The sequence below is a fragment of the Herpailurus yagouaroundi genome, unplaced genomic scaffold (assembly GCF_014898765.1).
Source record: "Herpailurus yagouaroundi ecotype Mexico unplaced genomic scaffold, PumYag 182, whole genome shotgun sequence".
Classification (NCBI taxonomy): Eukaryota; Metazoa; Chordata; class Mammalia; order Carnivora; family Felidae; genus Herpailurus; species Herpailurus yagouaroundi.
In genome coordinates, this window is record NW_024412413.1 from 37,856,908 (window position 1) to 37,875,275 (window position 18,368).

Consider the following 18,368-nt stretch of genomic DNA (forward strand, 5'->3'; position numbering starts at 1 on the left):
TCTCTCTCTCTCTTTCTCTCTTTCTCTGTCAAAATCAATAAAATAAACTTCAAAAAATAAAGAATGCTTGAGATTCATTGGTAAATTGAATAAAGTCATACAAAAATATGTACACAAATATCAGTAGCATTCCCACACTAGCAGTAAATAAATAAATAGAAATAAAAAGTAATAAAATCAAGGGGCATTTGGGTGGCTCAGTCAGATGAGCTTCAGACTCTTGATTTTGGCTCAGGTCATGATCCCAAGGTCATGGGATTGAGTCCCGCATCTGGCTCCATGCTGAATGTGGAGCCTGCTTAAGATTCTTTTTCTCTCTCCATCTGCCCCTATCCCCCACTCATGCATTCTCTTTCTCTCTAAAATTAAAAAAAATAATAATAATAAATTTTAAGTAGCAAAATCAAAATAACAAAAATTGAAGACCATCAAAACGATTTATTAAAAATGTATGCAAAGGTAACAATTTAAGATCTTATTTATATTTAGCAGAAACAACTTTCACTCAACATTCATTGAAATAACAATTGTAACTAACAATTATAGAGTACCTAGAGAGGCCCTCTTCTAAGTGTTTTATGCATTTTAAGTCATTGTGTCTTTACATTAGTAGTCTTTGAGGCTGCTATTACAAACATCATTATTTACAGAAAAGGAAACTGAAGCCCGGAGAAGGTAAATAATTCATGTAAGTTTATCCTGTCAAAAGTGGCAGAACCAGAACTCTACTTCATATCTCCTGCTTTTTTTTTAATGTTTTTTATTATTTATTTTTGAGAGTGAGAGAGACAGAGCACAAGCAGAGGAGAGGCAGAGAGAGAGAAGGAGACACAGAATCCAAAGCAGGCTCACGGCTCTGAGCTATCAGCACAGAGCCTGACGCGGGGCTCGAACTCCTGACTACAATATCATGACCTGAGCCAAAGTTGGCCACTTAACCAACTGAGCCACCCAGGAGTCTCATATCTCATGCTCTTAATCAGCACTTTGTATAATCCCCTTGGACAAGTAGCAAGCACTGTTTTGGCCCTTGAGGACATACCAGTAATCAAATCAGAAATTATCCCTGCCTCAAAGAGCTTGTGTTAGAAACATATAAATTTAAAAATAATTTCAGATAGTAATAAATTCTATGAAACAAATCACGTGGGGCTATGGATAGAAAATATTGCAAAGCTAATCTACAATTATTTTTAAGATATTTCTTTGTTCTCTCAGTTCTTACTTTTGTAATACTATTAATCAGTGTCATTATGTCATCCAAAATTCCTATTTTGACCAGAGAATACAAAAGAGCACATAAGAAGAACACATTCACTTCATTGAGTAATTTCATTGTCAAGGATAATTTATCCTATATTTCTACTGACTTAAATGGCATTAGAAACAATGTGTGAAACTGAGTAGAGAACGGAAGCCTAAAAACTCAAGAAATGGAGTTACAGTTCTGACTTTCACTGGGTCCATTTGAACAGTTTTGATTTTTTTTTTTATTTCACTTATTTTTTTTTATTTGAATATAGTAGACACACAATGTTGCATTAGTTTCAGGTGTACAACATAGTGATTCGATGAGTTTACACATTATGCTATGTTCACCACTTGGGTAGCTACCCTCTGTCCCCATGTATCGCTACCACAATATCATTGATTGTATCCCCTATGGTGTTTTTTATTTTTAGTTTTTTAAAATATTTTTAAGTTTATTTATTTATTTTGAGAGAGGGTGGGGAAGGGACAGAGAGAGAGGGAGGGAGATGGAGAATCCCAAGCAGGCCCACACTGACAATGCAGAGCTTGAACTCACCAACTCACGAGATCATGACCTGAGCGGAAACCAAGGGTTGGATGCTCAACCAACTGACTCACCCAGGCATGCCTCACCCCGCCACCCCCCACCCATTGCAGCTTTTTAAAAAAGAGATAGGCATGATCTACTACATCAGGGATCAGCAAAACTTTTCTGTAAAGAACCATCTAATAAATATTTTGGGCTCTGTGGGCCAGATGGTCTCTGTCACAACTACTCTACCATTATAGAGTGAAAGCAATCATGGACAATCATGTAAACAAATGAACTTGGCCATGTTCCAGTAAAAATCGATTTATGGACACTGGAAATTGAATTTCTTATACTTTCTGTGTGTCACAAAGTATTATCCTTCTTTTGATTATTTTTCAACCATTCAAAAATGCACAAACCATTTTTTAGCTTTCAGTCCTGACAAAAATAGGCAGCCTGAGGGCTGTAACTGAATACCTTTGCACTAGATGACCACTTAGGGCCTGTCCTGGAGGTTCACTGTCAGAGGCCTTCAGCAGCTTTTCACTGCACCTGCCTACCTCAACCTGCGCAAGAGATGAGACAAAAACCCTGAACTGAAGACTTCATATGCACTCATCCTCAAAGGGTGTAGAATGGTCACCTGGAAGTATATTCAAATTCAGATTCTTTAAAATGGAGTCTACATTTTTAACAAGCATCCTAGGAGACTTTGATGCATGTGAGTTTGAACTGCTAACAAGAACCTGGACCTAAATATGACATAAACATAGAACACAGAACCCGTAAACTGGAGATTACAAAACAATGAGGTAAGCAGCTCAGTAGAAATCAGCAGGAGCCAAACAAAGAATACCAGGTATTCTGTGAAAAGTGGATACTAGGGAGTAGTTAGAAGTTCGTGTGGACAAGCGGGAAGAAAGTGGCAAGTTTAAAACCCTCTTCTATATGGAATACTTAATTGGGTGCTGTGAATAAGTTCTGCCCTGACTGAGAAAAGAAGGGTGAGGGCGAGAGAGGAAAGGAGCAAACACACCGCAAATGGGAGCTGTAATCTGCCTGCGTGGGAATTTACTTCCTCCCTGAGCCATTCTGGCATCTGCTAGCTCTGTGACTGTAGGCAATTTCCTGAACCCTCTTTGCCTCAATTAGCTCAACCCTTCTAATGAACTTATCGGGTTGTTGTGAGGTTTTAATAAGTTAATACAGGTAAAGTGCTTAAAGGCACCAAGTACCTTCCAGTAAATGTTTTTTTTTTTTAATTTTTTTCAACGTTTATTTATTTTTGGGACAGAGAGAGGCAGAGCATGAACGGGGGAGGGGCAGAGAGAGAGGGAGACACAGAATCGGAAACAGGCTCCAGGCTCTGAGCCATCAGCCCAGAGCCCGACGCGGGGCTCGAGCTCACGGACCGCGAGATCGTGACCTGGCTGAAGTCGGACGCTTAACCGACTGCGCCACCCAGGCGCCCCTCAGTAAATGTTTTTAATGCTGATATTGATCTTTTTAGTCACGAGACTGTCCAATTCCTTTTAAAGATGATTGAACTGAGGTCTCGAGAGATGGAGTGTGTGTCCCACAGTGGGACTGACTAGGTAAAGTTTGTTGTGGGGACAGAATAAGGTTTATCATTCATCCTCTGTAAAATTTATTTATCTTTTATCTATGAAAATAAAGTATAAGGACCGTATAAGTTCTGGTCCCTTTCCATTCTGATAGCTTATGATGTATACACATTTAAAAATCACATAAAAATAAAATTGGGATGTGTGCAAAAGAACCATAGCGCATGATTATTACCACTAGAACCCAAGCAAATAGGTACTTTATTTTTTTTTTATTTTTTTTCAACGTTTTTTATTTATTTTTGGGACAGAGAGAGACAGAGCATGAACGGGGGAGGGGCAGAGAGAGAGGGAGACACAGAATCAGAAACAGGCTCCAGGCTCTGAGCCATCAGCCCAGAGCCCGACGCGGGGCTCGAACTCACGGAGCGCGAGACCGTGACCTGGCTGAAGTCGGCCGCTTAACCGACTGCGCCACCCAGGCGCCCTTATCTGTACGCAAATAGGTACTTTAAAAGGAGTTATTCAGAATAATGGGTTTAGTATGCTTCTTTTGCTACTTGGAAGGAAGGACTAAATGAATAAACTCTTTGTATTGCTCTGGCTTCCTTTTTTATACGCACAAATGACTAATGGGTATTGTTTCTGCTTTTACGTTTTCTCAAGTACTTTTCAAGCACTTTGAAATGCTTTTCTTTCCCTCAAGACTTTTTCCCTTACCTTAACAGAGCTAAAAAGAATTGTTCCAGGACGAGGCCTATAATTTTGTCACTTCTGCCCTGATAGGGAAAAAAAAGGGAGGGGCAACCAAAAACTCAAGTTTGTATTCACTGTGTTAGCTGTGCCTGGCTGAGGACATCAAATCTAATAGTGCTTGAAAGGGATTAGAGTCCATCTTCAAAAAGGTTACTTTCATTTATTATTTTTTATATGTTTATTGGCTTTAAAAAGTCTCTCTTTTTTAAAGTGTTATTGAGGTATAATTGATATACAAAAGTTGCACATGTTTAATGTATACAGTTTGATGAATTTGGACATATGTATACACACATTAATATCATCACCACAGTCAGGGTACTGAATATATTCATCGCCTCCAAAAATATTTATGTTCTCTTGTTGGTTTGTTTTTGTTTTTATTTTGTTGTGGTAATAATACGAGATCTGTCCTCTCAGCTTATTTTAAAGTGCACCATGCCATATTGTTAACTAAGGGCGTTCTGTCGTATTGGAGTCCCTAGAATTTATTCATCTTGAGTCACTGACAGTTTGTATTCTGTTAACTAAGGGCATTCTGTTGTATGGGAGTCTCTAGAATGTGTTCATCTTGATTCAGTGACAGTTTGTATTCATTGAGCAACAATTCCCCCTCAACTCATCCCTCTGAATGTGCTAAATCTCTTCTCTGATCTCAGAAGCTAAGCAGGGTGGGGGACTGGTTAGTACTCAAATCAGAGAGGTTAATTTTAACGTGACATTTTAAAAGATTCTAATATTTGTTGACGGAAATACAGTGTGTTTGGATTATTAAGGTGGAAATTTTATTCCAAATGTTTTTAATGTTTATTTATTTTTGAGACAGAGAGACAGCGTGGGCAGAAGAGAGGGGGAGAGTGAGAGAGAGAGAGAGAGAGAGAGAGAGACAGAATCAGAAGCAGGCTCTAGACTCTGAGTCATCAGCATAGAGCCCAACACGGGGCTTGAACTCACAGACCACAAGATCATGACCTGAGCCACTAGGACACTTAACCGACTGAGCCACCCAGACGCCCCTGGAAATTTCATTCTAAAACACCCAAAAATTCCTGACAGCAGATGAATCACTCTTGAGTAAACAGATGACAGAAATTTGATTAGTATTAGCTAGATTTACCTTTATTAATTTAATAATCAATATTTACTCAAGGTATCTAATAGTTCTTAGTGTATATAAGGTAACTAAAGCAGAAACTTTTATTCATGTCTTAACATAGTTCATAAAAATAAACATTTCTTGAGACTTTTAAAGACAGACTGTTACTCGCAGAGCCTACTTGCTACTCTGTAAACTAATCACATCTAGACCCATTGGACCATGTAGTTTGCTGTGACTCTCTTCTCCGCAAGTCTTGGTCTCCTCATTTTTGCTTTTTTTTTTTTTTTAATTTGGAGGGTATGGGATAATTACTACAGTCAGTTGTCCTGCCCTCTGCTGAAGGCCATGTCAAGTTAGCATGTTTCTTTTTGTTTTGTTTTGTTTTGTTTCATTTCTTCTGGTTTTAAGTAAAGGGTCGAGTAAATGATTGTGGGAAGTATCTTGAAGGGAAGCCTCTGTTCAAAGCCAAAATGTCTTTTATGATAATCAATACCTTTAGTAGTAACTCCTATTTGCTTTTTTCACTGTGAGACATGTTAAAAGGTAAACTGAAACATATTAAAAATTCTGAGTTTCTTTAAGCAAAAATCCATTCGAATTGAGCAGCAGGGTCAAACTGGAAATGTGTGGGAACCCTCCCTGACAAGACAGGGGTAGAGACAGATGTAGAGAGAGTGCCAACACAAAGAAGGATATTATTTGATTGGCTATTGTAAAGTCTAGTGGGATATTTGTGATTGGCAGTCCTTAACATTTTGATTGCTTAACCCTGTGGCATTTATAGTCTTATTTTGGTTTGCTTATATAGGGTGCCATGGCATTAAAGCCACCTCAGTCTAATGGCCCCTTTGTTTAATTAATTTAACAGTTTATTTTTAAAATAAGATTCTACTGTCTTCGGGGTTGGGGGACAAGTTATTAGCAACTGGCATCATCCTGGGTGATGGATATTGCAATGTATTTTTTCTTGAAATTTAATAAAATTTAAGTCAGACGCTTAAACAACTGACCCACCCCAGGTGCTCCTTATTTATATTTTAAATGGTGGCTTGCTTTCTTGCAGTGATAAGTATATTTTGTTCAGAATGTGTTTTCCTGTTAGTGACACTTTTGGAAAACTCTTTAGGACTTTGTTTTTGCTTTTTGTTCTCTTGACTAATTATTATACTTTACCACAAAGCAGCTTCCTTGGTCGTTTTTATTACTATTCTTTGCTTTTATGACACTCTTAGCTGCTAACCTGCTATAACAGCAGTCCTGTACCTTAACAATGTTCACTAATCCTGTCCATTTTAAATTGTTTTGCATTTTCTGTAGTCATGTATATGCCCCTAATGAAAATACCAGCATTTGACTTTATTATAATTTTAAAGATTAGAGAAATATTTGAATAATGGAAATAAATTAAAGAGTAACCAAGTATCAAAAATGGAATGACTGAAATATCAATTAGATGAACAGAATAGACAGTTTGGTAAAGAATTGTAATTCATATTAGAACTAGGTATTAGTAACTATATTAAATATATAGCTATTGAAATTACTGTTGTTGATTATAATTAAATTGAAAATGAACACCATAAGCATTCTATGCAAAAACAAATCTATCCAGGCAAACATTTGAAATACTGTTGTTATCTATTTTATTGTCTATCTATCTATCTATTCCATTGTCTTAAACTTAAAACTAAAAATAAGAGTTAGGGGCACCTGTATGGCTCAGTCAGTTAAGCATCCAACTCTTCGGCTCAGGTCATGATCTCATGGTTCATGAGTTCAAGCCCCACTTTGGGCTCTATGCTAACAGAGTAGAGTCTGCTTGGGATTCTGTTTCCCTCTCTCTCTGCCCCTCCCCCACTTGCTCTCTCTCTCTCTCTCTCTCTCTCTCTCTCTCTTTCAAAAATAAATAAAAATAAACTTTAAAAAAATGTTTTGCATGCCAGTTATTGTTTTAAAAATGGGCCTTAAAATTTTTAAATTGTTAAAAGGATTTTTTTCACCATTAAAAAGTATATAAGGAATCCTTACGTTTTTAGGTATAAGCAAAATCATTTCATATGTAAAATTTGGAAATAGCCAAAGTTCATGTACTGTTCATGTACTATATTTTCCATCAAAAAATCACCAGAAACTTACTTGTGACTTGCATTTAAATTTGAGCACCCAGTTAATTCATCTAATGGGGATTGGAAAGGCTGGTTAGCCAAAGAGGAGCAGGTTAAACATAAAGGTACATAGTGTGTTCTAATTTATTCAATAAATATTTGTTGACAGAATAGAGGTAGCAGATGGTAAAAATTCTAAACAACCACGAAGTGAATCTTTTTTTTACCTCCAAGCTATTTGATTTTTCACTAGGATATATGAATTCATTTATTAAACCATTGTTTAAATATTTTCTGAACCTGAAAAAGGCAGAATCTCACGTGCAAACGTCTGATTCTTATCTCAAAACAATTTGATCGTTCATCGAATCTGCTCAGTTTCACAAGTTTTCAGGTTATCCATGCTCACTGAAAAATAGTGAAAATGAATATTACATGTGAGCTGACCAAAATGCGTTAGACTACATGAAGGTGTTTTACTCTGGTTTTAATATGCTTCAGTGGTGCTTACAGATCAGTGGCCAAGAGCCAAAGCTAGAAAGTGAAATAGCTATTGGCTTGTTTGAATAAATATCTAAATCTTTATAGTTTCCCAATTAACACAAACCCATATAAAAACACAAATCCAAACTATTGCGACTAGAGAGTTGCTTAAGTGTAAATTGTAAATCTCTAGTGTTCTACTAGTTGCCTTTTTTTTTCTTTTTTTGCTTTTTCATGTTGCAACGTCAGTGGAATCTAAGCATGGAGTTCAGCTAAATTAGAATAAGTATATGTGTAGAAGCAAATTATGTGTTAGTGTAGTGAGACTTCTGTAAGTCTCACTCTTGGAATTGTTAATTGAGTTTGGGGTAAAAATAGATGAAAAGAATCTTTGTTAATTAGACATGGGCACTGTCTGGAAGTTGTTGTTAAGTAGGTAAAGGCAAGTATGAATTCACAAATATCAGAATGAAGATCCTTGGAGAATTAGCATGAGGCATAGACATGATTTATTTTAAAAAGTAGTTGGGCAATTTTCAAAGTAAATTGAAAGGCTTGAGCCACATAAGAGTTATAAATAAAAATGTAAGCAGCATGATTTTTATTCCTAGGAGTAATTGAAGATATTTTCTAACTGTATCTAAATTGTTTTGCCAAATCAAGACAGGTAAATTCCCTTGCTATCAGACCATAGAACTGTAGTCATGACCTAGATAAGTGTTTGGATTGTGTATGCAGTGACTCACTTCAGTAATTTTCAAATGTCATTATAGCATAATGCTTGAACAAGTTTTGAAGCTATCAAACCTGGATTGGAAAACTGTCTGTGTCACATCTTTTTCTGTACAATTTCAAGTATATTATTTATTCCCTCTGTGCTAGTTTCCTCATTTGTAAAATAAAAATAATAATACCCAATTTATAAGACTATTGGGAGGATGAAAAGAAATAATGCATGTCAATTATTTTTCATGTATGTGGCATGTAATAGATATTCAGCATATACAAGTATTATTATTGCTAGCAGTTCTTAATTAGAAATTTAATTTCTAAATTTCTTTTTCTTATTTCTCCTCCTTCCTTATATAACTTCATGGAATGTCCTATACACTAATATTTTCAAAAAATGAAGAAGAGTAAAACCAAGTGAAAATTTAATTTACGTTGCTTTTCTTTTTTATTTTAAGAATTCTTTTGGCAGAAATGAATTTCTAGATACCCTTGGAATTCCATTTTTCCATCTAATGTCGATCTGTTGTAAATCTAAAACATTTAAACATAGCATGTACTTCAGTACACCTGAATAGTATTACTTAGGCTGCAGTATACTTGTAAATATTTTAAGACACAATGAGACAGAAAGTCTGGCTGACTTTCATGAAGCTGCCCTCCCATGATCCCATTCCCATCCTCCTTTTTAGCCTATGCCTTCCATCCTGTCCGCCTCCTAATACTAGAGCTGTGAATATCCCACAAGGCTATGCCACTACTTCTCATTCTTTTCTTCCTATTTTTTTTCTCAGTGAGTTCTTCCATTCTCATGACTCCTTTCTAATCTTGAATCATGTGGTGTGAACACTGGGGAGATTTTAGGTTCACATAGTCTTCCACACAGATGACTAACTTTCTTCTTCATGTATAAATTTTCAAGAAATTTTCCATCCAATTTTTCCAACTCTCTATAGGTCTTTTCCAGTCATATCATCTACTTTCATTCAACAACCTGTAGTATTTCTAGAGTGTCTCCTACTTGTCCATCAGTGTCCTAAGAGCTGGGAATAAATAATCAGATATAGTTTCTGGTCTCAAGGCACTCGGTGTCAAAAGGGGCAGTCAGAAAACCAACAGCTAATTGTGATAAAGAATAATAATTTGTATGACATGAGTTATCGGAGAATGCTAAAGAATTACATAACTTAAATCCCTGGCAGGAGGATGGTTCCAGAACCTGTCCCAGAGTGGGTGACATATAAGTGAAGACCTAAAAGGTGACTCAGAAGCAGTCGAGAAGGAAGAAGCATGTGTAGGGGAAAACCCCAATCCACCTCCTGTGTTTCTCCTTTGCTCTCACATGACTACCACACTCACAACACTTCTAACATCAGATGTATGCATGCATGGATGTGGTAGGGAGTGTTCTTCCACCAAGCATTCACTGAAACCCCATCTATGTGTTCTACAATTTAGCTTAATTCTGACACTCCCTGAAAATGGTGTCACAAGTTAAAGGCTCAGTCCCACATGACTATTCCCTCCCTATTTCAGATGCCAGTTATGAGTAAAGTTGTCACCTGTGTTCCTGACTGATTGGCTATAATCAGAGATTCCCATAACCCCCTCTTTGGGTTCTATTAATTTGCTGGCGCAGCTCAAAGAACTCAGGAAAACAGTTGCATTTACCATTATTAAAGGATACAGATGAACAGCCAGATGAAGAGGTACGTAAGGCAAGGCCTCGGAGGGTCCCCAGCCCGGGAGTTTCAGTCCCTGTGGAGTGGGAGTGTGTCACCCCTCCAGCACATGGATGTGTTTACTAACCTGGAAGCTCCCTGAGCCCCATACTTGGGATTTTTATGGAAGCTTCTTCACATAGGCATGATCAGTCATTAACTCCATTTCCAGGCCCTCTCCCCTCTCTGGATAATTGGGGGTAGAGTTAAAAATTCCAAGTTTCTAATCATGGCTTCACCTTTTGGTGACCAGTCCCCATCTAGGAGCCCATCCAAAGTCCCATCATTAGATCAAAAGATGCTCCAAGTGTTCTTCTCACTTAGGAATTTGCAAGGGTTTTAGGAGCTCTGTGCCAGAAACGGGGCAGAGACATGTGTATATATTTTCTGTTATCTCACAAAGGGCAACTCACTTGAATATAAAAACTTGCAGTCAAGATGGCATTTTGTATGTGACTACAAGTCTTCAATGAACTAGAGCATAAAGTATGAATAAGAAGATGAAGTTGAAGTGGTGAGTGGAGTTTCCATTATCGTCACTACATAATGAATGATTAGTATACATCATATTTGACTAAGTACTTTACTAAAAGGTAGGTATTGTCCCTCATTTTTCAGCAGAGGAACATGAACTTGAGGTTAAGTACCTTGTACAAAGTCATACAACCAGTAATATCTAGAAGGACCAAGACTCAACCTGGTTTTTAAAAAAAATATTTAATGAATGCTATGCTTCTGGAAATAGTCTCCCAAATACACTATTTGTTACCAATTACTTGTTTCTACTTTCAAGAAATCTCAAACTTGGAAAGAAAGGATGGTATAGATGAAAAGTTGATGCAAAGAAGCAAATTTATATAATGTGCTTAGCACAATTTTTGTACATTGTAAGAGCTCAATGAAGGACTTTTGTTGTTGTTTTCTCACTGCTTCTTTCTTTTTTTCCCTTCCTTTATTAGAATGTAATCTCCTGGAGAGAAGGACTTTTATCTGCATTTCCCCCCGTGGCATCTGATACTTAGAACAGCAATCAATGAAAGTTTGTTGAAAAAATGGATTAAGACATTTTAAGCACTAGAGAAATCCCCAAGTTTGAGAATACAGAAATATTAAATAGACTGTTATTTTCTCCCAAATCACATTTCTCCCAAGAATCCATGTTTCTGTGTATTTTCTGACACCTTAAGTATCCAAGTTCTCAACTTTTACTTGTGTTTTAACTTTCTTTTAAAGAGGACATTTACATCATTTGAAGAACTCACTGAAACTTTGCATAAGTCTCAAGCTTTTGTTTTTAATAATGATTTACATTTCCCACACCCTCTGACTACAAAGTTCTTCTCCCAGATATCCACATTGATTCTTCCCTCTTATCTTCAGGTCTCTTTGTAGAAATTACCTAATTCCTAATTAAAATGAATAAATTCCTCCAGGCCATTAAGGAAAACAATTGTTCAAAGGAAAGGGGATAAGAATGGGTCTGTGGGAAGACATAGTGGGATCCCAGAGATAGCCTGGTAGAAAAAAAGGAATGGAGAGCTGGGGTATTTTCCACATGAGAACACAGGACACCAGTAGTCCACTCTATGGGGTCAGAGCTTGTCAGAGATTGAGAAGAGCCAAAAGCAGCTGACAGAGGCAAAGGCAAGAACAAAACTTGGAAGATTGGCTTTGAAATACCATAGTTTGGGAATGCCTAGAAACAATGGGTCAGGCTCTCAGAAGCTAGATGAGCAATCTGGAAATGCAAATAAGGGTCAAGGTGAAGCAATAATAATACCGGGGAGCCTGGGTGGCTCAGTCAGTGAAGCGTCTGACTTCAGCTCAGGTCATGATCTCGCCATATGTGAGTTTGAGCCCCATGTCCAGTTCTGTGCTGACAGCTTGGAGCCTGCTTCAGATTATGTGCCTCTCTCACTCTGCCCCTCTCCCCGCTCATGCGCGCACACGTGCACTGTCTCTCTCTCTCTCTCTCTCTCTCTCTCTCTCTCTCTCAAAATAAATATTTAAAAGAATAACAATAAGCCATACAGCAAGAAGCACAGAGATAGCAGAGTGTTTGTTGAGGTACTTTAACTTTTTTTTTAGTTTGCTGTCATTCTTTTATCTTTATCCACATAATATTTTCCACAGGAATACCGAACAACCTATAGTACCGGGAACACAAACAGCTTGTGTTCTTCTATTCACATGGACAGTTTTGGACATGGACAAAATGGACAGTTTTCTCCCATTGTCTCCCTGGTAAATTCTTAGCCACTCTTCAAAATCTCCACTTAGACATTCCATGCTCTTTGTTGCCTTCCACGTCCCCTGTTACACTTGCAAAGGCACTTTTAGTGGTAAGTGACAGAAAAGCAAGTTTGAGCAAAAAAGAGAAATTTGGAGCTCATATTAAAGAAATGCCAAGGATAGAGATGATTTGAGAATGGCTAGAATTAGGAATAGAAGTGATTCATTAGGGCTCTGTCTTTTTCATTTGCTTTTCTCCATAAGGCAGAACTGATGGTAAACAGCCATCCTGATTGTATCCTGTCAGCTTATCTCCCATAGTAGAAAAAGAATCTTCCCCGCCCCCATATCTCTGCCAGAAACATCTGAAGCAATATTCTGATTGCCCTGGCTTGGATCATGTACGCATGATTTGCCCTGAGCTCTGTCCCCCTGATTGATAGTCTTTCTAGGATTAGAATAGGGAAGGATAATTCCCCAGTGAAAATGTAGGATGCTGTTAACAAAAGGAATATCAAAGTGATGCTGGGCATTTAAAAACAAATGTCAACGAACAGTTGACAAACCATGGTTGCTAAGTTAAAATTATTGTGGACAGTTCCTCTTAACCAGAATTCCGTTGGCCTTCAATGGATTGATACCCTGAAGATGTATGTGAATCTCTCCAGGGAGGAGTCCGTACCTTAATGATATACAAAGGATTCCAGGGTTGGAAGGTAACAGTACTTGGAAAGGAAAAGCTTTCTCCCCATCCTCACCCACTACTAATTAACCCTGACTTAAGAGAGTGCAAATGCAAAGCCATCTGAGACCATGTGACAGAGTAGACAAGGAGTTAACTTTAATTTGATTCCTACTTAGTTCTCATCACACTCTGCTGATCCCAGTTTAATCACTTGTTAAGTGTGGATCATGAAAACTATTTGCAGATTAAAATAGTTTTTAGCACAGTCCTTGGCCCGTGCTGAGTTTCCAGTACTTTCCTGCAGTAATGTAACACGGGGTAAGCCCCAGAGACTACCCAGAAGTTATTCCTCCTGCCTGCCATGCCATTCCAGTTGTAGTAGGTCATGCTGGTTAGCAATGAGGGATCCAGGTCTGCTTTGGTATTCTAGACCAGTCACTGCCCCCTCCCTGTTACAGCGTTTTCTGTCAGTTGAGAGGCCAGAGAATGTTTGGGAGCCATCAGCTTCTTTTCATTATGCTTGTGTTGCAAGCTAGTTCTGAAGCCATCTTCTGCCTTTGTTTCTCAAGCCAGCTGGGAGAATTTCCTACAGAGGCCTGTGTTGGAACCCTTGTAATTTCTAGGTGACCATCTCTGCCCCTTGAGCACATGAAAGAGGGGGCCATCCCCCAAAGTTGCATTCACAGGAGAAAACCTCTCACTTTTTCCAGTGTGAAAGAAAGAAATCAACATTATTAGCACCTACAATTAAATCAGATGCTGAAGCTTTGCTTTCATAACTACTCAGGATAATTTGTTATTGGGCAAAAATAGAACAGAATAAAATCATTTAACAGTGATAAAGAATACAGAGTATTCTGCATCTATTCTTCTGTTTCAAAACATGATTTGGGGTCTTGATTAAAGCAACAGAAGTGTGCAGTTTGCATGTTAGTGGTTGAAATTGATGTCTTTGTTGGAACTGTCATGTGTATACTTTGGAAAACACTTAGTTTGTCATATTTTTAACGTGGCTGCACAATTGTATTTGCAAAGAGTGTTTTCAATATGAATCTGGTATTTTGACTTTTTTATTATTATTAAAGGCATTAATTCACTGAGTCATTCAGTAAACCTTTGTATTGCACCTACTTTATTTTAGGCGCTAGGACATATTTAAAATTTATCTGAATTACTAAACAAATAGAAATTCCTCTGTAAACAGGGTTAAATTTGGTTTGAATGTTTTTTTAAAAAGGTCTCTCTTCACTTCTAAGTAACTAATGGAAGAAAATGCAGAACATTTTTAAATCTATTATTACCTTTGTCAACATACTTGTTTTTTTTTTTAATTTTTTTAATCTTTTATTTTTGAGAGGGAGTGAGAGAGATAGACAGACAGAGAGAGACAGAGTGCAAGCAGGGGAGGTACAGAAAGAGAGGGAGACACAGAATCTGAAGCAGGCTCCAGTCTCTGAGCTGTCAGCATAGATCCTGGTGCAGGGCTTGAACTCATGAACTGTGAGTTCATGACCTGAGCTGAAGTCAGATGATTAACTGACAGAGCCACGCAGGCATCCCGCAACATATTTCAGTCATGGATGTTATGTTAGTGGAATGTTCGTGTACAATGTTTGAATTTTTAAAAATTCAGAATGAAATTCCATTATGTATTTGTGGTAATATAATATGCTTGTATTCAAGAGACAAGATGTTAAGAATGTAATATAAAAATGATATACCCAGGGACTATTTTATATGTGTTCCTTTGATGTAATTCACTTCTATGTTAACTAACATCAGAGAAATGTCTCTGTAGGTTTCCACACACTCTAAATCTTCATCTTTTGTTATTTCTGAATGAATTAGGTTTACACTCTTTGTTTATCCCTATCCATTCATTATTTAAATCAACACATTTTTATTGAAAAAAATAAACCTTGCACATAATAATATGATGTGTTACTTCATATGAAAATGTTGTTTTCAATAAGGTATTCCTTTGAAAATTATTTTCCCTTGAGATATTAGGACTTCTGCTTGCTAAATAAATAAGCAAAGTGATTAAATTAAGAAATAGAAAGTAGATTTTAATCAATGAAATACACACAAAAATAAACAGGGACATCGTAACAAGTAATTAATGGCAAAGCACGTTTTCTCTGAGGGAATATATTTCAGTTGAATTTTGAAATCTGGGATTGTGTCAACTGTGGTCTGAGTTGGGGAAGAATGTTTCAGGCATGAAGATTAAGTTCCTAAATTCTCGGTGAAAAAGAGCCCAGTGTATCTGAGAGACAGAAATGAGGCCATTGTGATTGAAGGGATTATATACGATATTATTGGCTTTGTTAAGAAGTTTCAGTTGGGAAAACGTTGAGGTTCTTTAGAAAGCAAGGAGGGACACAATGTAACTTAAGTTTAAAAGATGCATCTGGCCCTTTTGTGGATGATTGTAGATAGGCAAGAATGGGAGCAAGGGAACTAATTGTTTGGTGATTGCACTTCTCCAAGAAGGACATTTACAGAGTTGTTCTTCATTATTTGTGATATGCCCTTACAAAAAGATATGTTGTGTGCTCAAATGCTGCAGGTCGTACACAAGATACCCGATCTCACAAACACATCATTGTGCATCTGGGCATTGAAACAGTGGCAGTGATCATGGCAAAAAACCCAACCTCTTGATGTTTTATGTTTACTTGCTAATTACTGATCTGTGTGACGTATTATTGGTCTCATAATTTAAACACAAATTGTATGTGATTGACTATTTATTGTGCATTAAATACTATGGGCATTGACTTCCCCAAGAAGCACTAATTCCATATCTGAGTTGATAATATAATAAAACTTGCCATGACATAAGTAAGTTATGGTAACAACATAAAATACCTTAAAAAATATATATAAATAGCAACTTTATTTTAAAACATCATTTAAAATGCTAGAATGTTATTTTTTCCTCTGTTTATTATTATGATTACTTAAACCAGAACTGAGAATCTTTCATAGTTTAAAATATATGTCTGAATATTAAGCTGAAACTTTTCAAGAATTTTGCCTTCTGAGAATTATTTTGCAAACTAACTATATTTGAACTAGCAGTGCTAAGATAATCGCCATTAAAATACTGATAATGAGACCAATTTAATTCTAAGTATTCATGATGGTGCCACAAAATTATGTCCCGTTTATATATTTGTTTATTTTAAAATTACAGATGTGCTACCTCTTAGGGTAAAAGAATGTGCTCATATCTAGCCTTCAGCCTGCATGTTTTCATTTATCTTTCTTTTATACTTTAAAAATTCAGTATGAATTGTATCACATTTCATACATTAATTTTAAAAGTACTTTTTGAATGAATAACACAGATCATGGCATTGATTTAGACACATTTCCAACTAGATAGATACATTTGCAACTAGAAAATATTTTCTCCAATAAATTTCATATTCCTGTAAGTACGATAAATATTCAAAATGCTAATTTAAATCTTAAAAAGATTTTTAAGTAATAATATGAGTAAAATCTAATGTTTATTTTCTGATTATTTGTTTATATTCATTAGCTCTAAACCACATTTGGATAAATTCAGTTTTTCTATACTTTATACTATATTTTAGATTTTTAAGGCATAGTGCTTTTATTTTGCAGATTGTTGCCTTGCGTGAACAAAATGTTCATATACAAAGAAAAATGGCATCAAGTGAGGGGTCCACAGAATCAGAACACCTTGAAGGGATGGAACCTGGTCAGAAAGTCCATGAAAAGGTATGACACTTATGATATGGCCCTATATGAAAATGTTCACTTGCTATATATCTTTTGACAGAAATATGAAATCCATGTGATAAACATGCTTTATTATTTTTTGATTTGTTGGTCATAAGTCCATGATTTCTCTTTTCACTTATTGCTTTTAATTTGATTTGCTTAAAAATAATATATGTGTGTGTATGCATAGATACGCATAGATTTGAATTTCTCATTACTTGCTGTTAACTTGATCCTCTGAAATATAATTAAATTATGCATCAAATTGAACATATATAATTAAATAAATATATTTGTATAGTTAGATACATCAATAATTTACATCTAAGACTTTTTAAAGTACAATAACAATAATTTTGATTTACAAGTGGTATTATGTATAGTTGGTGACTAATCTGTGGCTTATCACAGCAAAAATTTTTTGGTAATCTCCTATTTGATTTAGTATTTTCTGTGTATTTAAGAAGGTCCTAATAGTACTCTTGTTAAAGAAAAGTTATATAAAAGAATCTGAAGTCTTGGGACTTTTACTGTTGTTTAGAAGGGAATGATTTCCCTTTTGGTGGGGCTTAGACCCAGGCTAAGAAAACCTAGCAGTCTCTTTGGACCTTTTGTGGGCTCAGCCATCTTTTCCAGCACAAAAGGAAGAAGGTCAGTTGCTGGTAGGTAGGGATCAGATAAGATTATATAGGCATTTGCATATCCAATGACAGTAGACAGTCTGCTAAATATTTGCCTTTACAAGTTATATCTTCAATGGTTAAGCTCTTTAATCATCAAGACTACATGAATTAAGTAGCTAAATTGGTGTCATTGTGAATGTTGAGGGGTTTTAAAACCGAGATTAAGAAGCAAGTGACTGGACCACAAAACAATAGCACCAGACTTCTTACCAGAAAAGAAATTGAACACTTGCTTCCTTACCGGTTGAAACAAATGGAGGGGCTTCTTATGTCTCCTCCTTCAAGTGTAAAAGCAAAGGAAGCCAAGTAATCCAGACTAATTTCCTGAGACTGCCATCAGTTCTGGTGGCTGAGAAGCAAATAGCTCTTAATTTAAGGCTTCACTATTTTAGCCTTTATCCATGTATTTTATAGAAATCTCAAGTTGAGATTTTAAAAATAAACTAAAACCTGAAAGCTAGATTTCATGAGCTGTATTTCAAATTTGAATAAAATTATTTCTCTTCCCTTCAGATAAATGAGCTGACATTAATTCAGTAAACAAACCACTGAGCTCTTTAGAATAAAATGTTTGCACACAAAACTCAGTTTGGGAAACTAATGTAATTTTCTATTACTGTCTCATTTTAATTATGTCATCAGTTATACAGTACTATACCTTTTCCCAGAGAATTCTAAAGTATACTTGTTTGGGTATAAAAATGGACTTTGTGGTCATGCAGTCTTTTCATAGAAATCTACAAAATATTGTGTTTTTAACAGTGTTGT

General features: G+C 36.3%; 1 protein-coding gene across 20 annotated transcripts in view; it reads left to right on the top strand.

Annotated features, from left to right (window-relative positions):
- Positions 1-18,368, top strand: part of PPFIA2 (PPFI scaffold protein A2) — a 478,162-nt gene that overhangs the window by 312,657 nt on the left and 147,137 nt on the right. For all 20 annotated transcript variants that reach the window (XM_040491314.1, XM_040491316.1, XM_040491319.1 and 17 more), the window contains one exon: positions 16,798-16,914. In XM_040491314.1, the coding sequence (XP_040347248.1) occupies positions 16,798-16,914 (117 nt within the window). The remainder of the gene's footprint in view (positions 1-16,797; positions 16,915-18,368) is intronic.